Source organism: Oryx dammah, unplaced genomic scaffold (assembly GCF_014754425.2).
Source record: "Oryx dammah isolate SB20612 unplaced genomic scaffold, SCBI_Odam_1.1 HiC_scaffold_26, whole genome shotgun sequence".
Taxonomy (NCBI): domain Eukaryota; kingdom Metazoa; phylum Chordata; class Mammalia; order Artiodactyla; family Bovidae; genus Oryx; species Oryx dammah.
The window spans coordinates 25687486-25713398 of NW_024070210.1; the positions used below are offsets into that span (position 1 = coordinate 25687486).

The window sequence follows — 25913 nt, forward strand, 5'->3', positions numbered from 1 at the left end:
ACTTCTTACTCTACAACAAATTTAGAAGGCGCTTTTATTTCCATGACCCTCAAGTAAGGAGCAAGATGGTCAGTCCCGGATGAATGGACACTAGATTCTCGTGACTGGGAGAGGTTCCTCAGCGAGGCCGGTGGTCGGTCATTTTGCCAGGCCTGTGACATCATTCAACACCTGCCATTGACACCTCCCCACTGCCAGATCCCCAGGGTCTGCGTGGGCAATCGGAGCCGCGCCCCCTAATTCGCTGCTGTAGCATCCCCCAGCAGGAGGGTCACGCCCCAGGGCGCAACGCAGAGCGATTCAGTCATCCAGAGACAGAGTAAAACCAGTCGCACCAAGGAGAGGCAGCGTTATTTAGGCAGCTGGCTACTCCTCCAGAGCCTCCACCCTGTCCCCTGGGCCCGGCGCCCGGCGCTCAGCCTGTGCCCGGCTCCAGGAGCCCCAGCTCCCTCCACGTGTCCTGTCTTCCCAGCAGCCACCTCTGCCGCCTCGGGAGGAAAATCTCCTGACAACTCGCGGTCTACGGACTACGACTCCCAGCAAGCACCGCGCCGCTTCTCCCTCCGCCCCCTCCACGGGGCACGCAGGCGCTCTGGTCTCCGTCAACAAGCCGGGCTGGCGAAGACTGGATGCAGTTCCTTATGGGATTTGTAGTTTTTGCTTACTTAGTTGGGCCGTAAGTCAAAGGGACAAGAACTACAAGTCTCGGCGGCCCCCGCGTGACGAGCCTGGTCACGTGGCAGGGGGCCGACCGGGCGTGCGTGCCGCCGTTGATCCGGTGCTGCAGTGAGGAGGTGGTTCTCGCCCGTGTTGTGTGTGTGTGTGTGTGAGTGAGAGAGCGAGTGAGTGAGTGAGTGAGTGAGTGTGTGTGGGGGGGGGACTCGGCTTGTTGTTGTCGGTGACTTCCCCCTCCCCTCCACCCCTCCCCCTTCCCCGCCGCCGCTGCAGTGGCCGCTCCCTGGGCCGTAGGAAATGAGCGATAACGATGACATCGAGGTGGAGAGCGACGTGAGTCCTGGGGCTTCTTCCTTCCCTTGCGGGTTGTCAGGCTGGGACAGCGGCCGGGGTTCTCAGCAGGGCGACGGCGGCAGGGGGCCGGGCAGCCGCCGCCTCCTTCCCCTTCCCCCGCTGGGCCGGGACCCGTCGCGCTCCCGGCTCGCTCTCTCCGGGCTCTTGGCCGGAGCGGCCTTCTGGGACTGGAGGTGGGGAGGAGACACGCGGCCTCTGGGACCCCAGCCTCCCTCGGTGGAGGAAGGTGCTGCGGCCTCCCGTTCCCATCCTATCCCGTTCAGGATCCGGGGGACAGGGACGGGGTGCGCCGGGGATCCCATTGTCCGGATCATGGGGAAGGGGGACTGCGCTTAGGACCATGCCCCGTCCGCGCGCGACCCCGTGCTCCCGTGACCCGCGGATCCTGGGGAATGAAGAAGGGCGGAGAGGGATTGGGAGTGCCCACATGCCATGAGCTGGGTGCGAGGAGAGGAGACAGTGCTCTGGATCCCCTTCTGTCCCGGGTCGGATCCCGGAAGGTGGGGCGGCGCTCGAGACCCCCCTGCCCCGCTACCCGATCCCGCTAGGGGGGATGGGGGCGTAGGATGGGGAAGGGGGGGTAGGGCTGACTCCCCACCCGCCGCTTCCTCTGACGCCGGCATTTTCTTTCTTATTATTGAATGTGAAGTGTAAAAATAACTTCTATATTTTCTATTTTTTTTTCTCTCTTATTCCAGGAAGAGCAACCGAGGTTTCAATCTGCGGTACGTCTCCTACTCTCCATTTCATTTTCATTTCCGTTCAATTCTAGTCCTTTTTGGGGTCGGAGAGAAAAAGAGATTGTTCTGTTACTTGTAATGTTGTAGTAAACTCACCTGTTAACTGCTAAGGTGAGGTGGGGCCTTGCTCTGGGGTTCTAGGTGGTGGTGGGGGCGGAGGGTGGTTTGCGAATCTCATAATTCTGGAGTCTCAGATGATAAGTTTCCGTGAATGTAGGTGAGTGAGAGAAGTTGTATGCAAGGAAATGAATCCTTCCGTAGTTTTCAGATGGGGGCTCTAGTTGTCACTATATAAGTGGAAAATGAGAAGTGCATCATGCTGAAGTAAGCTGTAGTATTACTTCAGGGAAAAGTGGTCAGATTTACTTAGTAAGAAGTAGGTTCTAAACCATGGCTGTGTGAAGTTGAAGCCACATGCAGTAATCACCTCTAACCAAAAGTCATGTGACTGCTGTAGACCTATGGAATCTCTCACAATCTGGTGTTATTCTAATGCAGACATTGGGAATGTAGAGGAGCCAAAGGTTGAATCTGAACGTGTCACATTCAGCAGCTTACTGTGATCTGACTATATTTTAGTTGAAGGAGCAGTATAAAGGCAATAAAAGAATTGTTGAAGAAAAGTGGCATTGCAGAGAGAGGTTTGCTAAGAGGTGATGGTTGAGACTATACAGTGTTGTTAGTAATTTCTCAAAGTTTTGTTATAAATCTTCTCAGTAGATGATTCTGTGGATTTAAGATAGACACTAATCTCATGTCCTTGAGACAGTACTATGGGTGTTCCATGAATAGAAGGAAAAAAGAATAGATACAAGATAAATCATAATCAGGGAGGAAGAGAAATAAGTAAATCATGCTGTCTAACATTTGACAAATGGGAGCAGTAGGGAGTGGATAGAATGGAGCCCCAAAATTGAGATGCTTCCAGAGGATCCAGGCAGTGAGATGGTCAGGAATGAAGTGGAGAGCAGAGGTGAGAACTGGGGCACTAAAGAACACATGCGTCTTCTGAAAAGGCAGCCACTGTAGTCCAGTGGGTTGTTACGTGAGAATCAGGCTAAGTGTTGTCTTATCTTCCTATTTTGGAAGAAAGATTAAAAATCCAGACTTTTATGTTATTTTTCTGATTTTTAAAATGATGTTTGAGACAATCAAGTTGTTTAGGGGCTTGTTAGAACTCCAAGGATGCCACTTAGAGACCTCTGGTCTAAGAATTTATCACAGAGTGAAAGCAAGCCCTCTTGTACCTGCTCAATTCTGAGGTTGTCAAAGCAGTTAGGTATTGAGAAAAAGTGTACTTGTTTAGAGCTGATATTTCTGTAAAAATCCAACAATGCAGTTGTTCCAAATAGTAAAAAATAATTTATTTTTCCTTGGAGTATTTGAAGACAATACTTTGAATATTTGCAGTATTGTTAGATACTTAATATCTCTACATACATTTGAAAATTAAATTCCTTTTATTCAGTTACTATTATCCTTAATAATGTAAACATGGGATTTCATGTTTGAAATATGGTCTGTTTTCCTCCAAGTCTCCAGTTATAAAATCTGCCCTAGGGCATGATCAGAATTGGAGAATAGGGGTTGTTTAGGCTTCCTTTGAAGAATTATTATTTAAATTGAAATTATATCAGCTTTCCACTGTGAGAAAATTTTTCTTTATGAAATTTTGGCATATAGTTCCTGAGAGCTTTCTGCTTTTCAAAATATCCATGCATGTGGTTGTTGATGTAAATTGTTTTATTAAATTATTAAAATGTTTCCACTCTCCTAGAGTGCTAATCTCATTGTTTTGTCTAGATATTTTAAGTTTGATGTTAAGGTACTTAGGATTTTCACTTTGATTTTGGAGGGTGGGCAGAGGGAGTGGGTTTGACCCTTTGTTTTTAATTTGACACATCTACTGAGATGTTTAAATGTTATCTGTTGTAAGATAATCACACTGGTATAGAGAGAAGACGCAGTAGGCAAATTTTATAGCATATCAAGCAGTTATTGTGAATAATAGGGTTAAAAGGATTTTATTTTTTTCCGGGTGTGACTATATCTGTCTATCTCCTGACATTTAGTATAGATAAATATATATTTTTTTAATTTGGGGGGAAACTGTTAAGCTTTGCCTTAGTTCAGAAAAGGATATGGACTGTGAACAACCAAATATTTAGGACTACAGAAGAACTTTTAAGAAGTTATTTTGAAAAGGTCCTGTGGGTCCTAATACAGAAAGAGAAATTCATTCATGTTTTATAATGTAACTATAATAGCTACGGCTTTACTGCATAAGAAATGTTGGATATTCAGCAAGAACAGAGGCTTAAAGTAACAGAAAGTGAAACTGACTTGACAAGTATTTTTTATTGTTGCCTCAGTGCAAACGGAAAACAACTTCTCTGGTGACCAATAGGATTTGTTAAAGGAAGTAATCCCAAACAATAATTTTTATTAGTAAATTCACTGTATCTCAGAATGTCACTGATACTGTCTTATTTTTATTATTCTTTGGAGGAAAAAAATTGCATTTCAGAGTTTTCTGGGGCAGGTATATTTCATGCAAGGTAATACTTATTTTATTTCTGTTTGGGATTTTTTTTTTTTTTTTTGAAGGAATGGAAGTATATGAGAAACATAGGGCTAGGGTTAGTGTGTTAGAAACCCACGGTCTTTTTCAGCTTATTCTTCATGACAGCTGCACATGTTTCAGTTACAGCATACCTATCTGGAGGGTGGTTAGAAACAGATTTGTACAATTCTGTTTCTGGACCTTTCTGGTATGAAATATTTTTAACCTCTCAGAGCTCTTTGTTTTTTTAGGAATTGCAGTGTATTCAGAGGGGAATGAGCTTGGTTGGTCACCTTTGAGATCGAAATATAGTCAGGAAATTAGTGTGTTTTACCCTGAATTAGTTGCATGGCAAAAGTGCTACATGATACATGTACTTTGTGTCAGCTTAGAGTGTTCACAGTGATGTGGATGCCAAGTTTGGTTCCTAAAAATACTTATGGAAGGGCGATCTTATATGTAAGTCGTTTTCCAAGATGCCAGTAATAGTAACATTGTTGATCAAGGAAAATGGCTGTAGAATGATGGCATATTTATATGATATGTTTCCCATGTTTTTTAAGGCACCAAGTGATTTTTTGGAGTAGCCTAGAAAACACACATATGTATTGGATATTAAAAACGTATACCAGGCAGTTGGCTTCAAGCTGGAGAGGTGTTGGGAAGTTGCCATTTATATCTCCTAGTAAGGACCTTAGTGAGTTTCTCATCCAAGCTGCCTGTAGTTTCATGTTGCAGTTTTCATGTTGATTAAAGTGAATTAAGTTGCTTAGAAGTTCAGTTTTATTTATCCTATCTACTTCCCATCAGAGATAGTAAATCTTTTCTGATGAGAATTTTGAGCCTATGTATTTCCAGCATTAGTGTTTAATAAGAATACCTTATTAAGTAATCATAAGCAACACTATCTTCCTTCTAAAATATAACTTTTAAATTTCTTAAAGGCAGTAAATGTTTACAGAGCAACTCTTAATCCCATATATGGTGGGAGTTTTCTATATTGATTCGAGAAGATTCCCCTTATAGACAGAATTAGGTGTCAGGTAATCTGCAAGAGATGGCATTGCTCTGGAGAACCTTAGGCATCCTTGCATAATGGAACATTCATTTCCCCATGCGATTTGCCTCCCTAGAACTTGTGGGAAATAATGCTGTTGTCTGATGTAACGCCTCAAAGGAAGATGTAGTCTCTATGCCGTTAGTTGGAAGGAAATAATTTTTTAAAATCCCTCAGTTTTGAACAGCTTTCCTTAGCTTGAATAACCTGCTGCCAGTTTAGCAACTTCTTGGCTAAGGAAATAATGTTTGCCTTCAACATTTAACAACACTTAAGATAACACGTGCTTGTTAGTGTCAGAGATGGACAAATTGTAGGTGAAGACTTGTGTTCTGGCTGCCAGTATGGAAAGTTTGGGGGAAATAATACTGAGAGGCTGAAGAAAAACCTTGGCAGAGATGTTAAAGCTGGAATCGATTTGGTGTTGGAGTTCCTGTTGAGCATCTGTGGGCCACTCTTCAGTATCACACGGCCCTTTAGTGTTGCTGTTAGCCTGGGATGCCCCGAAGGAGGGCTTGTCTGGCAGAAACTGCAAATCCAGCTTGCTTAAAGAGTGACAGCATCCAGCCCGCTCCTGTAGGATGTATAGGGGAGGTATTTGGGGGCTGCTGTACAGCCCAGAATGCCTCTTTTGTCTTCTAGAACTTGTCTGGTAGCACCTGTTTTCATTATCAAACATCTTCCTCAGTATAGGTAAGAGAAAGCTGGCTCATCTGAGTTGAGCTTTATTTGTTCAAGACACACAATTGTTTGGCCCTTTCCCACCCCCCCTCCCCTTTTTTTTTTCTTAATTAGTTTTGCATTTGTTGGAAGGATCTCAGATGCCTCATACGGGGAATCTTCACCCAGTTTTTCATTCTCAGTTCTGAAATCTTGGCCCTTTCAAAAAGGGTTGCCAGCAGGTGAAGATAGTTAATAAAGCAGTGATAAGCCTGGCAATTGGCCCTCCATTTGGGTGAATTGCGGGGGAGGGGAATTCATCCGGCTAGACATTTGGAAATTGTTTCCCAAACAGAATTCTCAGTCTTGTATAAAGGTTTTTCATATGGTCTTTCAAGCCACTAGAGGTATTATTTAATCAGAGTTGCCTGGAATTAGGCATGTTAGTTCTGCATGTTTTTAACTTGCTCTTTCAAATGAGGCTTGAGAAGAAGAAAAAATACATTATTGACATTGTCTCAGAGAGCTTTAAAATGGCCTCTGGTTAAGTGGAGCAGCTTGGGGATGGACATGGCAGCAGGGATTGGTCTAAGATTCCACTCTTCTGCTGGTTAAATGGGGCCTGGAACCGCCGCAGAAATTCCATCCACTGCTTTGAGAACAGCGGTCCCCAGGCCAGGCTTTCTACCAGGCAGTGGACTGCTGCCTTTCCTTGTTGAGCCAACTTCTCAAAGTTGGCTGGCTCCCCAGATGAGAAGCCAAGATTTCTGCTGATGGTCCACAGCCAAGTTCACTTACAGTCCTCTAACCGAAAGACTTGTCCATTTGAGTCCTTTCAGGGCTCAGTGAATGGGAAGAGGGTAATGCATTGTGGGGATGATTTTGGTGTTAGATTATACTTAGCTCCACCCTTCTAGTGCAGGCCTGAGTGAAACCAAGTCCAACTTGATTCTAGCCATTTGAGATTTGCAGGGCTCTCCCAGAAAGAAAACAGACAATTAGAATTTTATGTGTATCAACAAGAAGGATTGTGGGTAACTGGTGTCACTGCTTCTGTGCACAGCTCTTAAGCTGGGAGGAGGGCCAAGAATCAGGGTGATTTAGTAGACAGGAGTATCTTGGGCTGCTGCTGGATACCAAAGCTGGACAATTAATTTGCATGTAAATAAACCATCTTAGGGAGTGTGTAGCAAACACAGGGGAGACAGATAGATGGCAAATGCCATCTCTCAGCCCTCTGAAGTTTTTGGTCTAAGAACCAGCCCAACTTAAGTACCTTATCAATAGATGACTAGAGGGAATGGTAAGTTAGATAAAGGACTAGGTACTTAAATATGTTTAATTCCTTCAAGCTATTCATATAGCTGACAGAAGGTACCTGCAATTTTCTTGCTCTAATGCTATATGATACCTTCTAGCCTCAGGTGATCTGGTCATTCTCTCAGTTTCCCCGTAAATTCCACATTATCGCTGAAGTTCAGCAGACACTCATTTTTACAGAGAATCCAGACGTAAAATTAGGAGAGCTTTAGCTGTGTTCCAGGCATCTGCCCTAAAAACAAGTGCTATGCCATGGAGAACCATGGCTGTGATGGGAACTGTGTGTCCTGTTCAACAGAGCTGTAGGTGAGGTGTTGTGCTTGAGAGACCAGGAAGTGACTAAAATTACCGCAGCTGCTCCCAGCCTCTTCTTCCTCTGTCATGACTCAGACTTTTAGGATTAGATACTAGAATTTCAAGTCCTTTCATTCCCGTAAGTCTTGTCTTTATAGACTTTTATCTGAACATCTTGTCTAGTACAAAGATTCATTTGAGGCTTTCTGTGCTAAGCCAATTTGTTCACTCCTGTTGCTTCATTTTTAAAATTGCGGGTTCTGTGTCTGGGTAGGTTAAAGCTACCTGAACTTCCTATGTCCAGACTTCCTCTTTAGGTTAGCTCAGTGCAGCCTCATGTATTGGGGGTAAATTCTCAGAGTACAGTATTTCCACTAATTCCCGAAGTGCGGATGTGACGTTCCTGCTTTGGGTAAAGCCAGCATTTACGCTCCGTTGGAGGGACTGCCCCTGTAATGGGGGTCTGCCGAAGCTCCCTGCGGTGTTCACCCACACTGTCTTCCATCTGAACCTAGTGTGTTTTGCCATCCCTGATTTGTTGGCTGTCTTTGCCCCTCTCAGCTGATTGTTCTTTGTGATTCTAAGCAGGACAGGATAAGGACTTTGGTCTGTGGGTATTTAGCTACTGCCAAATAAGCATGACATGCCACAGGTGCCTGAAGAAATTTATTCAGAGTATGAGTGTCAGAAGGTTTGCTGTCTAAGAACTACCTTTCTGGCAGCCTGTGAAGGGAAGGCCTTGGCAGAATAGCACTTGGATGCACTTTTAAAAAAAAAAATAGGAGCTCAGAATGCAGTTTGCGTCTATATCAGCTTTGTCATGGTGATCTCAGATTCATGCATCTGGGTTTTCCAGAAGTTTTAGTTTCTCACATATGATTTGGCAAGCAGGTCTTAAAACTAGTACCCTTTAGCAAGGTGGAGACCAGAGCAGACTCACGGTGATGTTTTCGCATGAAAGAAGTGCTGCACCAGTGACCTGACTCCTTTCCTGGGTCCCTGCCAAGGGGAATCTCTTACAGTGAGGGTGATCACCTCTTATGAAGGGGTCTGCTGCAGCTTTCCCCTGGCCACCTCCTGGCCGTGGGACTGGCAGCTGTTGTGTCACATAAGTAAGTTGTGGGAGAAAACTGATGTTCCAGGAGAGTCACACTTTGTCCCCGTGAATAACTTTTATTTTACTTATGCATGAGCTGGATGCATCGAGCTACTTTGGATGTTCCTGTCGCAAGCCTTGCTCACCCCTTTCTCCCCCTTTAGCAGAGCCTAATTCTGGAGACTCCTAACTGCCCACCTCGACAAATCCTTCCCAGTCCAGTCACCTGGGACTGCGCTGACAACACATACTTCCAGGCTGTACCCGCTCAGCTGTGCCCGGCAGGAGGAGTGCCACTGCTAATGTGCTGTTTTTCCCATTCTTCCAGGCTGACAAACGGGCTCATCATAATGCACTGGAACGAAAACGCAGGGACCACATCAAAGACAGCTTTCACAGTTTGCGGGACTCGGTCCCCTCACTCCAAGGAGAGAAGGTGAGTTTAATGAGAAAACTGAGGAGCCACCACTAGCTTAGAATGCGCTGTGGGGCTTAGCAGGGTGCTCACCTTTCCAGAAAGAAATGGAGTCTGGGATATTTGGGTGACATGGTTTCCTTCATCTTTGATTCTTCGGGGAGTCATCACACACCTTACTTATTCTCTAGTTCATCCTTAACAAACGATGTCAGATGTAATGGAGCTGCTTGTTAAGATATCAGTAGGAGCTATCTTTTAAAATTAATATTACATATAATAAATTACTCATTCAAGAAATCATTATAACAAACATACAGTAGTTTGGGATAATGCTAAGGATTTCTGAGGTCAGTGATTCTGTGGCCCTCCATGGAAATTCCTTTCTTATGGTTCAAAGTGGTACTCATTTTAAATGAAACCTCCCAGGAATGTATGTAAACCCATCTGGACACCAGTGATCTCCCAGTCTAAGAGTAGTTATTATTCCAAAGGCATATGTAGAGAGAGCATTTTAAATGTGAACTTGAGTGAAGAGACATGTTCACACAAAATGAAAGAGAAAAATAACCACTATTCTTCCCCCATCCCCCTACCCCATTGGTGGCCTTCCAGAAACTGTTTTCCCTGGAGAGGTAGGCACCAGCTGTTTGAAAAACAAAGTCCAAAGCTTTGACTAAAAAGCCTATAGGTTGGGGTCAGTCCTTCAAATTTGGAGAAGATATGTGTTTGCACAGTTAGTTCCATCCTTGATACACAATATAACTGGCTGCTCTCTGCAGCTGTTCAGTGGTGTAAGTGGAAAATTTGGATTGTTTTGTTGGTTCAATAATGCAGTGTTTCAAAAAGCAACCATGTTAAGAAAAACCATTGCTCTCAGGTGTGCTTTGGGCTGTCCAGATTTAGCTCTGTGGTAAGAGTTTTGGGTTTGTTTGGTTATCCAGAATTAAACTTGGGCCAGTGAAACTGGATGCCATGATGGTTTCATTTTATTTATACTGCCACTCTGGTAAGCCATGTGCTGTATACCTAATCTAAGGTGTGACTGTGTGGTTGAAGCATGAGGTGGGTCTGACCTTTATGAAAAACGTAAAACAGGCCATATAAATACCTAGTATTGCAAAACCAGAATTTGCCATGGGTTAGGCCTACTTAGTGTGGACTTGACTTAATGGCCTTGGTACAAGGTGCTTACCTGGAATAACAGCATTCCTGGGTACAACACTGTCAGAGCACCACAGGAAATCTTTATGATGGGGAGAGAGGCTCACCCTTTTAGTCAGAGTACATGTGCAAAGGATTATCTCTTGTGCTTACCTGAACTGTTGACGTGGGTGCATATTCATGTGCCATGATACCAATTAAAATGGCCTTGGTGAAGTAAACGGACAAGAGCTACCTTTTTCTAAGTCTCACATCTAACAAAGAGTGGTGCTGCTACAGTATATCCCAAGAGATGGCCTGTAGACCATCTCCCTCAGAATCTGTCTTTCTGGAGGTAGTCCTGGAGATCTGTATTTATAACTAGCAGTCAGATGATTCTTAAGTTTGAGAGCACTTTGGGAGAGGTCAGTTCTTAAGAGCTCAACTCTACCTTTTTCTTACCTAGTCTTTTTTACATTATTGTAACATTCTTCCTTAGGTCCTTAAAAATCACATTACCATAATCCTGTTGTCTCATTTCTTCAAGGAAGTTGACAGTTTGAATTTGGTAACCTTACAAACCTTACAGATGGTTGTCATTCATTGTAACCCGTTCATTTACTCACTGACTCCATTCGCAAATACTAGGGATCTGCTGGATGCTAGGCATTGTTTTAGATACTGGGAATACAGCCGTGAACAAAGCAGATGAAAGCAGCTCTTAGTCTGGAGAGGAAAAGATTGAAACGAACTAATAATTAAATATATATATGTATTATGTCAGATAAGTGCTATTGAGAAAATTAAACAAGGAAAGAAGGGTTGCAGGTCTCATTGGGGCAGACCAAAAAAACACACACTGGCAAGACCATAGACTTCAACCATGTATCTGTCTGGTGATGAGCATTCCATGCCAGGAGAGGCAAGTGGAGTAGCCCAGGGGCGGGAGCCTGGGAGCGTCCCTGGGCCTCTCAAGGAGACAGAGGCCGGGGTGGCCAGAATGGAGTGAGTGAAGGGATAGTGGCAGGAGATGAAGTCAGAGAAGTAGCAGGCATAGGGGGAGGAGTGGCCGGGGGCCAGGTTCCTTTGAGCAGGTGAACGGAGCGCCAGTGGCAGTTTACCAGGCCCCTTACCAATTTCAGGGCGCTTCTGTGGGCTCTAGTCCAGATGCTCGTGTCGAGCATGAATAAAGGAAGTGGCTGGTACCTCTGGTTGAACCCCAGCCCTTTCCCACTAAGTTTCACAATCTGTTACTTTCCTTGTCTGCTGACACTGTTCACAGGTGCTGTGCTGAGTCTCACAGAGTACTCTGGTCCCTCAGACTTCCGAGTTTTCACTAAATGTTGCCATTTTTTTTTTAAAGTGGTATTCAAACCAAAGGAAATTGGCTAATTCTTGATTGGGATTACAGCAGTCAAGGTTCTGACATTATGTAAATAATCCTGAAATGATAATTTTGCCCTGTGAGTTGCGGGGGTGCTTAGATCAGCTTTTTGGAAGGGAGGCCCCCCAGCCTCCTTTGGTTTGTGCGTCTCTATGTTCCAGGTGATTTCTCTTTTAGAATTGGGACTATTTGGCCTACGTGTTCTAAGACTTTTGTCTTTTAAAGGGAAACTAATACTGATTGAATTGGATCCTAACCAAGAATGGGGGATACTTTATACTAAAAAACGACCCCCCCCAAAAAAAAACAGCTTTAAATGTGAGACCCAAACCCTATCGTTTGTTTCCTATATTTTACTATAAGATGTTCACCTTTTGCTTAAATAAAATGTTGGTATTAACTAATATTTGTATTGCAATATAAGATGAAGTCTGCACAGTAGTTCTCTGAGATGAGTATTACACACTGTCATAATTGGACAATTACTACTGCTAGCTCTTGCCATTGTTACGTATGAGAGATGAGGGAGCAGGCTCAAGATCATGATTCTAGTCCGTAGCTAGACAGGGGCTAGAACTCAGGACTGCCGATTGCCGAGTTAGTCTTTCTACCACACCCTGGGGATAAACAACTTTAAAACATTTTAAAGAAATTTCCTTAAATTCTTATACCTTGTCTTCATATTGGGGGTTTCCCCTGGATAGAGCCAATATCTTGGCAGTGTGTCATACTAGGGTTACTACAAATGTTCTCCCCTGAATTAGAATATGTAGGCAACACTGAAGTGCAGAGTTAAGCGTCACTGAAGTTTATAAATTTGTCTGGGTCTGTATTGCTGCTCTGAGAAATAGATGATTATAGTTGGCAGTCTAGTTGGGTTTTGCCATAGATCGAATTGTTTGCAAGTGGCCTCTTGAGCTCCTGTTGCTTGAGTCTTGTTTCCCATAGTTTTACAGCTGGACTTGGAGCCCACAGGAAAGATAGAATGGAATTAGAACTATAAGCCAGTCAAGGAAAGTGAGTGAAAGTAAAGTCGCTCAGTCGTGTCTGACTCTTTGCGACCCCATGGACTGTAGCCTACCAGGCTCCTCTGTCCATGGGATTCTCTAGGCCATAGTACTGGAGTGGGTTGCCATTCCCTTCTCCAAGGGATCTTCCTGACCCAGGAATCAGACCCAGGAATCAAACCTAGGTCTCCCGCATTGCGATTGCGGGCAGACGCCTTACTGTCTGAGCTGCCAGGATTAATGAAACAAGGGCGAAAACAACTGTGACCCCATTTTGCAAAGGAAGACACTACTGTTCTTGAACAGAATTATTCTTTGTTTTAAGGGTCCTTAGTTGGGTCCTAGTGAGTGTTCCCAATGGCTTGCTGGCTCTGAGCTCACCCTGTTGTGTGTGTTTGGGGTGGGGTGGGCTGGTGGGGAATGGTATACCTGGTGGTGAGTGTGTCAGTTTGCCTTTCATGGGGCCCTAACTCTGCCCCCACCCCCAATAAGTTAGCTCCAGCCCCTGCACCAGAGAGATTGCTTCCAATCACAGTGTCTGCTTGGCATGGTTGACTTTAGTGATACAAGGTTCTGTTTCAGCATTGCCATGTGTAGCTAAACGGTGGTTTATAGTAATTTCTCATCTTCTAAGTCTCTTCCTAAATGCCTGTTTATCATACTTCATTGCTCTCTTAGGCAGTGGTGCTCTGGATTTCTCCTTTTTGGATAGAGCTATATTAAAAAGAGATTATAACCTAAGATGAAAATAAAGGAAAACAGTGTTTCTTCTACTCAACAATTGAGCGTTCTTCTAGGCAGTGAGTCAGAGTCCCTTCTATTTGGGTGAGACTGTGAAGGCACTGCCTCTGCCAGCTCCTGTCATAGACTCCAGCTCGTGGTAGGTCCCCAGGACGGAGCTGAGGAGTGAGCGCCAGAGGAAACTGAGCTTGCTCAGCCCTTTGACAGCCCAGCCAGCGTGGTTGTGCTCATGTGTTTGAATATGAGCATCGTAGAGGTTTAATACATGGTGTCTGCTCTTGAGCATCTAGCTCTCTTGTTAAGGGAGAGAATTATACGTAACAACAATAACAACATGATGAACATCAAGTAAGAGGTCAAAACACGGAGCTAATTTGTTTCATCTTCATTAAAGCCCAGTGTCCTTAACAGGTAAATGTTGAAATCAAATAGCTCCCTTATACCAGGAAACGTAACAGTTCCTACAGCTGAATATCCCTGTTAAACTCACTTAGCCCTGTGGCCCAGGCACTTATCCCAGGTGTAACTGTACATGTGTTTGTGTAGTTACCTAATGGCTGTCTACCCATCTCCCATATTTCACCATAGTAAGTACTGAAGGCAGGGAGAATATCTTTGGTCATATTTCTTCCCTTAGAGCCTGGCATACGGTAGGAAGCAGAGTGAGTGTTTATTAACTGAAGGAAGCCCCCTCTCCACCTGGCCTTGTTCCATTGGGAGGGGCTCACTCTGGTGGACACCCTTTGAGGCAGGCAGTTCATTTGGCAGCACTGTTTCTACATCATATCTGGGCTGCTGAAAGGATTGTCTTTTAAGTGAAACGTAAACCACAGCCCTACCCATTTCACCTCATTACCCATCAGTTAGTATCTGACCAGACTCCAACTTGGGCATTTCTTCTTAAAATTTCTACATCTTAAGTTGTTGTCCACAGTTGCCCAGATCTCCCTTAAGCTCTGGGCTCAGTAACTGTAAATGCACAGTTTGTATCTGACTTCTTCATACTTCTGCACTGTGAAAGCCTCCAAGGGTTTCTCAGTGCCCATCGAGGTAGGGACTGGTATTCATGGTCTCTAAATAAGGTTTCCAACTTGCCCTCCTGCTTTTTCTGTTGCTTCCCTTGCTGTGGAGCAGTGCACGCCCTCCTCTGTGCAGGAATGTCATCCTCAGGTTTATCTGAATTCTTTCCTTCCACCAAGGTCCCAACTCCAGCCTCACCACCCGGATGACACTGGGGTTTCACAATGAGGAGACCCACTTCAAGGACTCCCCAGCTTCCTGCGTTTCCTGCTCTTGTGCCTTCCTGCATTTCTCCCTGCCAGTCAGTCTCCACCTGCCCGTTGTCACGGCCCACATCAAATGCCTCAGCACCTTGAGAACCCTGGATATCACGGTCCCTGACACCCCAGTGGACCTTCATGGGGCCTCTCCTCTGTCTTCCTTTTTTTTTGTTTAACAATCTTATCACCTAACTGAAGGGTGCACTCCCTGAGGGCAGGAACTTTGTCCATCCTTCTGGAAGTCTGTGCTACACAGTGCTAGAGGGCTCACTACGTACTGTAGAGCCATGAAACTCAGCGACTTGAAAGGATAGGAATTGCTTACTAGGCCTTCCCTCTAGCATGTTTTTTCTTTTTTCCCCTCTAATAAAGTTGCAAGAAACTGTGGGAAAATGGGAAGAAAAGGAACAGCCCTTCCATTCCTATAATAAAACTACAACCTTTGCTTTATTCTAAGATTCTAAGATAAGTGATGTCCAGTGAAAGTTCATTGTGAGCCACAAATACATTTGAAATATAATTTAGTTTAAATACAACTAAATTTTCTAGTTGACATAGTAAAAAACCAAAAATACTAGATAAAATTAATTTTAATAGTATGTTTTATTTATGCTTCCTGGGTGGCTCAAACATTAAAGAATCTGTCTGCAATGCAGGAGACCCAGGTTCAGTCCCTGGGTTGGGAAGATCCCCTGAAGAAGGGAATGGCAACCCACTCCAGTATTCTGGCCTGGAAACCAATACCACCAGTTTCATAGAGGAGCCTGGTGGGCTACAGTCACAAAGAGTCAGATAGGACTGAGCAAGTATTACAACACAAAAATAAGTATGACTTCCATATGTAATCAATATGTTAAGAATTACTAATGGGATTTTATATTATTTTCTTGCACTGTTTTATAATCCAGTATGTTTTATACTTACAGCACTTCTCAGTACAGACTAGTCACATTTCAGTACTCATTAGCCACACATGGCTAGTGGCTATTGTACCGGACAGTGCAGTTCAGAGATACACTCTCCCATCCCATACCCCATTTTAATATGACCGAAATTGGACATCTCCAAGTGGATGTCACACAAAGCTGGCTCCTCTTCCCTATCTCCCTAAAGCTGCTGTTATTAAATCCATGTGTCTGCTGATGGAGTCTCAGAAGCAGGAGTAAAGTGGTCTGCTCCTGGCCTTTTCGTATGCATGCTTCACATGGATAAAGGCCGTAGTTTGTTGCTTTCACATAACATGTCCTTTCCCCAAGTGATCGAATGTTCATATATAGAGATCAGGCATGTTTCTTTGGACCATTTCGGTTTCCTCCAGTTTTTTAACTCAACAAATAATGTAGTGATGCACATCCTGGTGCATGTGGCTACTTCCATAAAATAGATTCCTACAAGTTGGGTTGTTGGGTCTAGTGGTAAAAACACCTGATTTTTTTGCTGTATGTTGCCAAAACGCTTTCCAGGAGGGTAGTTTTCATGTGTTTTTTCTTTTCATTTTCAAGTAAATTCTAAAGATTAGTCTTTGGGTATTGTTTTGAGAGTACCAATTTTGCCATCACTGGGTTTTTTTTTTTTTTTTTTTTTTTTTGAAGGGGGTGACTAATTTAGTAAGCCAAAGATAGTAATTAATTTTGTGGTTTGTCTGTTGCCTGTGAGAGTAAGTCCTTTTCCACATGTTTATTTACTAGTTGCATTTCCTCTTTGGAGGAGCCCTGTGCTCCTGTCCCACATGATCAAAGTTGGATGGGACAGTGTCACACCTTCATTTCAAACTACCAAGGGCCCAAGATAAAAGAATACAGAGTGAAACGTGACTTGTGTTGACCCTTAAACAGATGTCTGGCTCCCAGCTTTAACTAGGTCCTTTATGGAGTGTGATACCTTTGCCTCCTCTAGTAATCAAGAACATGGTCCCTTGGGCTAGGCACAGGAGACCTTGGAGAGGCCACACGGCTGTGCTGGTTCTGACCCCACAGCCTTCTAGCCTCCCTTGTTGGCACTGATGATGGTTCCATTTTGGAATGAACTAGTTTACTGCAGACCCAAATTTATTGTCTGTTTAATTTTTGTTTCCAGAAAATGGCTTAATCAGTTGAAAATATATATCAGCTTTGCCCTAGCCCTCTCTTTCTTTACCATGTGTGAAAGTTTGTGCAGGTTTCAGAAAATAATGGTTTTATTTTCTTTAAAATAACTAGTGCAAAATAAAACATGTCAGTTGATAAGTCAGCCAGTGGTTTTTCATTCCCCAGGATATGGAGTTTTGGTTCTTAGGAGAACAGGGCAACTGTCGCATCAGCCCGGTAGGATCTGATTGTGACAGGAGGAAAAAAATGATAAATTCAACAAGATGACTGTTTCTCAGATCAGCATTAGGACCCTAGGGAACAGCAATGACGTTTCTGTTGTTAACAGTCTAGTACTACTCTTCTCTTCCTCACCTTTCCCCACCTGCTTTCTAAAACAACTTGGACTGATACACAAACACAAAGATGTACAGCTCCAGGAATGTATGGGACTCTTGCCCTGTATGAAAAATTTTGAGAGCCACTGCCTTAACTGGGATTTAATAACCATGGATGTCATTTTAAACATCATTGTTAAGTACTTCAAGAATCATTTGGGACCTTTAAAAGGTACAGATTAGAATCAAACTCTTGGGTTTGGGGCCTCTGGTAAAATACATAGTTGATTCTTGCCACAGCACACAAGGTGAGTGTACTGTGTTCCCAAACAGAGTTCTATTCACGTGGGTGCCTTTGGAGGCTGGGGTGGCCTTTTTCTCCATCTCCTCGCTGCTCGGGGCAGAGATGCAAACAGGCAAGCAGCTGCGGACGAGCAGGAGGAGGTAGGAACCGCTGGGCCCCCGAGCCACACTGGGCTGTCTCCACTATCCATTTTAGGTTTCTCCTCTTAGGTGATAAAGCCAGAGCAGCGTGGGGAGCCCGCATCTCCTCTCAGCCGTGGCCCGAGTTCACTCAGTTCTCTTCAAGCTAGCTTGCATGTTCTGGCTTTCCCTCTATATTTGCTGCCTCTCTGCTAAGAGACGTTTTGGGTTTCACTTGCCTCTCAAAGAAAAAGAAAAACAATTTTCCTTCTATGCTGCTATTATTATACACTACTTTTTTTTTCCATTTCTCACTTTTTCAACCTCATTGTAAAAACCAGTCTTCATCTTTGCTTCAGCTTCAAGTCACTTTTGCACCCATTGACCTATGTGAAGATGATTTGCCTAAACTCACTTCTTTAAGGAAACCACCCTCACCAGGCTCTTCACTGATGTCCTTATAGACAAATTGGGCCATTCTTTTGTAGTCCTTGTTTTCCTGCTGTGACTCTCCAAATTTCATTGATCTTCTTAGTTCCACAGCCTCCTCTCTGGTCCCAAAATAAGGGTGTCCTAGAGGCCTGGGTTTAAATCTTGACTATATTACCTACTGGTTATTTAACATCAGACAAGTTACAACTCTGTGCCTCAGTTTCCTCATGTATAAAATAGGGGAACTAACACATCAGAACTAATGCAACAAAGGTCCATCTAGTCAAGGCTATGGTTTTTCCAGTGGTCATTTATGGATGTGAGGGTTGGACTATGAAGAAAGCTGAGTGCTGAAGAATTGATGCTTTTGAACTGTGGTGTTGGAGAAGACTCTTGAGAGTCTCTTGGACTGCAAGGAGATCCAACCAGTCCATCCTAAAGGAGATCAGTCCTGAATATTCATTGGAAAGACTGATGTTGAAGCTGAAGCTCCAGTACTTTGTCCACCTAATGCGAAGAACTGACTCATTTGAAAAGACCCTAATGCTGGGAAAGATTGAAGGCAGGAAGAAAAGGGGACAACAGAGGATGAGATGGCTGGATGGCATCACCTACTCAATGAACATGAGTTTGAGTCAACTCTGGGAGTTGGTGATGGACAGGGAGGCCTGGCATGCTGCAGTCCATGGCGTCGCAAAAAGTTGGGCACGATTGAGCAACTGAACTGAACACATCAGAAGGTTGTGTGAGGGAACCTGACATTGTGTAAGTCCTCAGATGCTGCCATTATCCTCATCATTGATACTGCTGTGTGCAGCCATGGCTCTGGAACGCCATCTGGCAAGGGTGTCCAGTGTCCTTTCACGTGGCTCCCAGAGGGAAAGAGAAGCCTCAGTTGCTGTGCATTAACTCACACAGCTATCCAGAAGGCCCAGTGCTGCTTCGGTCCCACAGCCACAGACCCTCCTGTGCTGGGATTATCCAGACCGTTGAAGGGTTCTGTTTCTGCTAGGAAAGGCAGAATAAGAATTAGTGCCTTCTAACTGTAAAAACTAGCAGGAAAGATTATTCATTCAGATCCTTCCTGGATACCCAAAGGCAACAGTCGATCTATGGACATGTTGATCCTACCAAGTGTTATCTGCTCAGGGACACTCACATGAAGACTGCCGACTCAGCAACTGGGCACTGTTTAGAAAACAGAAACCGAAAGCCCAGGACCACTCCATAGTCCAGGCCATGAGGCCCAGGATTCTTGAGACTACATGTTTACTCTTCATAGTATAAACTCATAAAGGCAAGGTCCTGCCCACACCTTCCCCCTGTGGCTGGTCACATGATCTTGTATGGTTTGTTAAACTAGGGGGTTGGTTTGTAGAGAGGGGGTTTTCAATGAGCCTGTCCTGTTCTACCTTCAACCTTTTGCTTTTTCTTCCCTGTGGACTTCATGCACTTGTAAATTCGGGGGAATTCTGTCATTTGTACTTCAGATTTTTTCTTGTGGGATTTTACTTCTTGTTGAGAACACTGAAGAAGGCAAAATAAAGTTAACTGAACCATGCTTTTGAACTTGCTAAGGAGGAGGGGGTGTCAGGGACAACCGGAAGTGGCCTGGGTACTTCTGCTTAGCAAGGGGTGGGTATGGAAGAAGGGTGGTGCTTGTTAGCATTCTGGAGGGTGCTGGGTTAATTCCAATCTCTCCTTCAATGGAGGCCTTTTGATCCCAATACATTCTGTTTTCTGAGCAGCTATGAACTGTATTTTCATCCAGAAAATGCCCTGAAGTAGAAAGACTTCCGTCTCTCGTGGCATCTTTCTCTTTGGTTTGTTGTGCTATGCTCAACGGCTCACGTTTCACTTCGTGATTTCATGTATGAACACCTCGTGATTTCATGTATGAACGTGTGAAGAAGAAAGTGGTAGCACTCAGGCCACTACTCAGTGTGGTCATTTGTTAAAAATTATCACTAAGCATTTGCAAATGGTCTCCTGTTCAGAGATTTTGCTTTTTTCTCTTGTGCTAGATACGAATGCAGAGTTAAATGAGGTTAATGTTGCATTCTGGGAGCAACAGTTAGTCGGGGAAACAACAGCAAATTTAAAGAGAGACTGTGATAATAAATATGCATGGCAATTAGATCAGTGATGGAATGCATAAAATTTGGAAGGCTCAGTGGGGTCAGAGAGTTTCTTGTCAGATAAGAAATAGCCCCGCAAGAAAGACTGTGTCTGTGGTCCCAGGGCACCTTAGGGACAGGACTCCGGAGGCACCTGTCTGCTGGATTCCTAAGTTCTTCTCCCCACCCTGCCATCCTGCCACCTATCCGACTGTACATGTTCTTAATCCCCTCTCTAGCATCCAGAGAGGCAGGGTATTTTAATTAGTCCCTTCTAAATATGTGCCCTTTCCCCGGCCCCCGTTTTATCACCCAGTAATTAACCCTAATAAGTCTCCTTTGGCAGAAATGGGAAACAGCCTCTGAAGTGGCCTTGTAACGAGAGTAGCGCGCCCTGCCCCCACCCCCCACTGGTAGGTGCCCTCACTCTCTCTCCATCAGCTGACTTACTCAACTGAAGATGGAGACCTAGTCCTGTCTCCACCGTCATGCCCAGAGCAACCCTTTCCCACAAATTCTGCCTCAGTCTAACCCACCCTGACCCACTGGTTCAGATGGGAGCCTTTGTGTGCAGAGCCAAGGCTAATTCCTGGCACACACAAGGTGACCACCCCGGCCAAAAGCCGTCCTTCCTGTGGCCTTTGTAATCTGTACCACTCAAGTTACGCTTGTTGGTCCTGCCCTGTGATTTGTCTGTATATAGAAATGTTTATCTCTTCAACTAGATAGTAAGTAAGCATCTGGGCAAAGAGGCCATGACTAATACATTTTGTTTCCCCAGTGTCTGCTCTGTGCCCCACACATAATTCACACCAGATAAAAATGGTTGAATGTGAACAGTTTCCTTTTGAGGAAATTGCCTTAAGGATGCATAAGAGGAAAGCCTGGAAACTCTAGTCCTTGTGAGAACTGGTGAATGAACCTAGGTCTTCCAAACCTCTCTGATACCCAGCCGTGCTGGAGTCTATGAATTGCGATTGTCAGGGTTTACTACAAGTGGGTATAGTTTTGCTCACCCAAGTGTGGCTGTTTTCTTTGCCATTTCAGAAGCTTTGCTCCTGCTCAGGAGCCTCAGTGGCATGACTGCCGGACTTCAGCCACTAGACTAGCTTGTCTTGGGCTTCAGTTCTCTGGGCCTTGTACCATTCTGCCAGTTCAGTCAGTTGACTGCTTGGTCATGAGTAACTCAGGCCATGTTTGCAACCCTGCAGGGAATCTCCCAGACAAGTTTGACCTCCAGGATCCAAGTAACCTGACATCCATTTTATTAGCTCATTAACTTGTTCCTCTACAGGGCAGTCCCTAGGCTACCCTCAGCCATGGTAAAGGTGTGGTGGCTTCCTGAAATGGCCCAATCTCATGCCCTTCCTGTGTTGACACCAAGCTCTGACAGCTTTCACAAACGTCTCTTTAGCCAGAGAGGTTGAAATAGTGACTTGGTCACATGGCTTAGCTGGAACTAGTTAACAATGATCTGAGTACTTGTCTGAAGTCTCAGACCTTGATGAAAACCTTTGTACCCATCCCCATCCTGAGTCAGCTCCAGCTGAGATCTTGATCTTGTCTTTCTGGACCAGCTGCCTATAGCTAGGCCCAGCAGAGAGTGAGTGACCTTAGCCCTCAGTTAAGTAATATTTTAATTTTTTCAGAACAGCTTGGCCGAAGACGTGAAAGCAACCTAAAGAACCAAAGGGGCTGGCTGGGAAACAAGTTCAGGATTGAGACAGAGCTGAGTTTGAATCCAGACTCTACACCCTTTAGCTGGTGATTTTGAATAAACCAATAAACTTCTCTGAGACTCGGGTTCCTAGTGGAACCACCTTTCTCAGAGTGCCAGTGAGGTAAGCTGTGGAAAGCAGCTAGTGCCTTGACTGGCATAAAGAAGATTCTCGACAGCACTTAGCACTTTGTGCCCTTCCCCTCCTACTTCTGTCACCTCCTGTGGCCTTTGCTGAAAGGAATGGTTTCCTTGCTGCATGGACTAGGTCTTTATTTTGTCCCCTCTGCTTTTTCTCATATTGCAACAGGCATCCCGGGCCCAAATCCTAGACAAAGCCACAGAGTATATCCAGTATATGCGAAGGAAAAACCACACACACCAGCAAGATATTGATGACCTCAAGCGGCAGAATGCTCTCCTGGAGCAGCAAGGTGAGCAGTGGAGCTCGTGGGGCAGCTGGCCCTGCTGTGCGCCAGCCAGGTCAGGGCCTCGCGCCGGGGCCTGCAGAGTCAGAACCAGTGACGGAGCCATGCTCCTGAGCAGCTGCAGCCCTGCTGCTTGGGCCTGTAGTCGAGTGTAGCCATCCTGAGGAATGACCTGAGCCCTTGGTGAGGGAACAGTGGAGTCTAAGGCTTAGCCATCTGGAGACTTTTTTCTGACTTGCTCGCTCTCCCCTTCTTGGGGCTCAAGTGTTTCACTGGTAGCAGAGATCGCAGCTGGCCTCAGGTGCCTCAAAAGAGCTGTGAGGTCCTTGGATTGGAGTGTGCTGTGTAAGAGCCAGAGACTCCAGGTGTTCAGGGACAGTGAGCGCCCCCCGTGTTAACGGTAGTCCACTCAGGGCAGCCCATGGGCCAGGCCCATGCTGTTCTCCAATGCTCACACCCGCCTTTTCCTACAACCACAGGGGAAAGCGAGAGCTGATCAAGTTCTTTGTTCCTGGGGAATTCACTTCTCTTCCTCCCTCATGGAAGATGCAAGTAAAAGGAAATGCAAGTAACCATCTGGGTTAGAACATCTCAAATAAAATAAACTAAACCAAAATAAATGGGTTGACCTTCCAGGCTCAAGATGAGCTGAACCGAGGGATGGGCAGCGGGAGGCGGCAGCGGGTTGGTTACCGGGCCAAGCAGCCTGCATGTAGGGGTTCCGTGTTGGAAAACCCAGGTACTCTGTGTATTGGTGACTTGCTTCCAAGTGTCCAGCTTGTCTTTCCAAGTGGATCTTGTACATGAGAGCTAAGCCAAAACTTTTCTTTGGCTGGTACATCTTCTGTCATCCTTCCCTGCTAATGTGTGACCCTCACACCCTTGTGGAGCCAGGCATTGCTGGGCCAGCTGCGCTGTTACTGCACTGCTGGGTCCCACAGGGAGCTCGTGTTCCTCTCTCTGTACTGGGCTTCCACGGCAGGATGGTGACCTCACACGCCTTCTCTTTAGGGTTGGGTGGCATTGCAGAGTGGCTGGCCATATCCACTGAGGACTCGTGTCTGGCTGGGAAAGGCAAAGGGAAATGAAATGTGCAGGTGGACCAGCCAGCAGAAGGGAGTTACTTATGAGCCGCCCTGAGCCTCGGGGGCCAGCATGCCCTTCGGAAGAACAGGCTGGACCCCAACCCAAGACTCAGTTCCTCCCCTAGTCTCCAGAAGACTGTAACCCGCTCGCTTGGTTGCCTTTCAGTCCGTGCACTGGAGAAGGCGAGGTCGAGTGCCCAACTGCAGACCAACTACCCCTCCTCAGACAGCAGCCTCTACACCAACGCCAAGGGCAGCACCATCTCTGCCTTCGATGGGGGCTCGGACTCCAGCTCGGAGTCGGAGCCCGAAGAGCCCCAAAGCAGGAAGAAGCTCCGGATGGAGGCCAGCTAAGCTCCGCGGGGCAGGCCAGCAATAAAAACTGTCTGTCTCCTCCGTCGTCTTATCCTCCTTTCAGTTCATCTTTAGAACTCTCAGAACCATTTAAGAGACTCTTTGTTTTTTTTTTTTCCTCTTTCTCATTTTTTTTTTTTAAATTTTATTTTTACGTAGAAGCTCTTGGACAACAGCTCTCGTTCTCCTTCCCCGTTTCCACTTTTTTTTTTTTTTTTTTTTTTTAACGTTTCCCTTCAGGGATTCCCTGTCCCCACCAGGAATTTTTAAACCAAAACACCCCAACTTGGCAGCTTTCTCTGTGGAGGACAGACGGCCGGCCAGACCTCTGAGCACGCGGTGTCCTGACCACCCACCAGCTCCTCCAGCCCCTCCAGGCACGCGCCCGGGGGACTCCTGCCCCACCCAGGCCTCTCCTTCTGGGCCATCCTCACCTCTGTTTGATAGACTTTGTGAATCTGTGGACTGCTCTACTTTCAGAAGATGACCAGTTTGGAGTAATCAGAATTATTCCCCCTTCTTTTTAAGGATTTTTTTTTCCCCCTAAAAGGCTATTTATCGCTCCTATTGAAAGACCAGATCCTTGAGAAGTTTGTGGTATAAAAGGAAGTGGGGACAGATTTTGCAGCACAGAGTCTCGGCCTGTTTCACTCCTGCTTCTCTCAGCTAGCCTTAGGGAGGCCGTGTGACGCTTGTGTGGCGTGAGGGGACGGCAGCAGTGGAACGGGAGCCGCCAGGGGGTGGCAGAGGGTGGGTGGGCCAAGGAGGGAGGGTCGGGTTGGGTAGAGGTTTTGTATTGAGAGCCAGTGATGATGTTTTGATATTTATTTCCTGCTACTGAAATTTGAACCCAAGTGAATTGTCCCTATTTCTGATGATGTCGGTATTGCAAAGCGACAGATTCATAAAGTAATGATCAAATCTTCCTTTCTTTCCGTGTGTATTTCTAAGAAATAGAGCCAACTGATTTTGTATGTAAATACCAAGAGCAGTTCACCTCGTACTAAACCCGCACCCCAGTGCGGACCCCTCCCCACCCTCGCCCACCCCTCCCCTTCCGACTGTCCTGGAACCTGTCCCCATTATGTGATCCAGCCCTGGTTCTGGCTGCGGTCAGCAGATCCCAGTGAAGGGTTTTGTGTGTTTAGGCCTCATTTCTTTGTCTTTTTCCTACTCTGTTCCCGGCATTTGCTGATTTCTAGTGTATACTCTGTAGTCTCAGTCCGTGTTTGATTCCATTCCATGGAAATAAAAAGTATGTTGTACATACTGCTGAAGAATTGTCTTGCAAGTTAAGGCTTTCCCCTTTACTATAAGACTATAAATAAAAACTTATTTTATCCTTCTTGGTGGTGGTGTCTTCTTGCCCTGGCAAAGGCCAAGATGGTGGAGGCCACTGGGCCCATGTGGGGGCCTGAGAGAGGAGCCCACAGGCTGGGAGCCACCATAGCCAGAGTGGTTCCCTTTGTGTTTTAAGGACTCAGCCTGGCCCGAACAGGGCGGGGGGTGGATAAACCAGTGGTGGTGACTTTGCTCATTGCATGGAAGCTTTGAAAGATCCAACAGGGATGGGGTTATCCAGGGCAACATTTCTGGATCCAGCTCCAGCTAAATAGATGACCCTTGGGGAACTGGTAGCGCAGAGCTGTGGGTTTGGGTTTCTTTTGGTAATGAATGTCATGTCCAGTCCAGGGGCGACTGGAATTCTCTAGGACTTCCAGTTTCTAGAGAGTTCCAACATAGTAATAGGAGGCATCAGGGCTGCCATGGGCTGGAAGTCAAAGAGGCTTCAACAGCATCCAGTTAGCTCTCCTCGGGCTAGGGACCAACCCTGGCCTGAACTTGTTTGACCTTGAAAGAAAGGATTTATGGCCAGAATACAGCTCAGCTTTGGTTTTCCTGTCTAGTTGACAGGAAATACTGCTGCTCCTGGACCAAGGGAGGGAGAGAAGTCAAATCAGGCCTTTGATTTGTCACTCTTTAGAGTGGTGGTGCCGGGGCTCCTATCTGTTGGATGTCGAATCTGTAGCATCTCTTGTTGATTAACAGGAGTTGACAGGTGGTGGATTGTGTTTCTTTTTTTTTTTTTTTTTAATTTTTTATTTTACTTTACAATTCTGTATTGGAGATGTTGTGGGAAGAGGGGTGGGAGGGGGGTTCATGTTTGGGAACGCATGCACACCCGTGGTGGATTCATGTCAATGTGTGGATTGTGTTTAAGAGG

The 25913-nt window shown here is 45.5% G+C and overlaps 1 protein-coding gene across 5 annotated transcripts; it reads left to right on the forward strand.

Annotated features, from left to right (window-relative positions):
* Window positions 1-753: 753 nt before the first annotated feature.
* On the forward strand, window positions 754-25035 carry MAX (MYC associated factor X). 5 transcript variants are annotated; one of them, XR_005718659.1, is made up of 6 exons: window positions 754-1008; window positions 1728-1754; window positions 9088-9195; window positions 22133-22256; window positions 22730-22814; window positions 23502-25035. XR_005718659.1 is itself a non-coding variant. In XM_040226295.1 (5 exons), exons 1-5 carry the CDS (start codon window positions 973-975, stop codon window positions 23687-23689), a joined length of 483 nt encoding a protein of 160 aa, XP_040082229.1. In that variant the 5' UTR covers window positions 755-972; the 3' UTR covers window positions 23690-25035. The 5 variants fall into 5 exon arrangements, 2 of the variants coding, with proteins under 2 accessions (XP_040082229.1, XP_040082230.1); XR_005718658.1 differs by having other exon boundaries at window positions 22730-22830; window positions 23502-23589; XR_005718660.1 differs by having other exon boundaries at window positions 22730-22818; window positions 23502-23588.
* The last annotated feature ends 878 nt before the right edge of the window (window positions 25036-25913 follow it).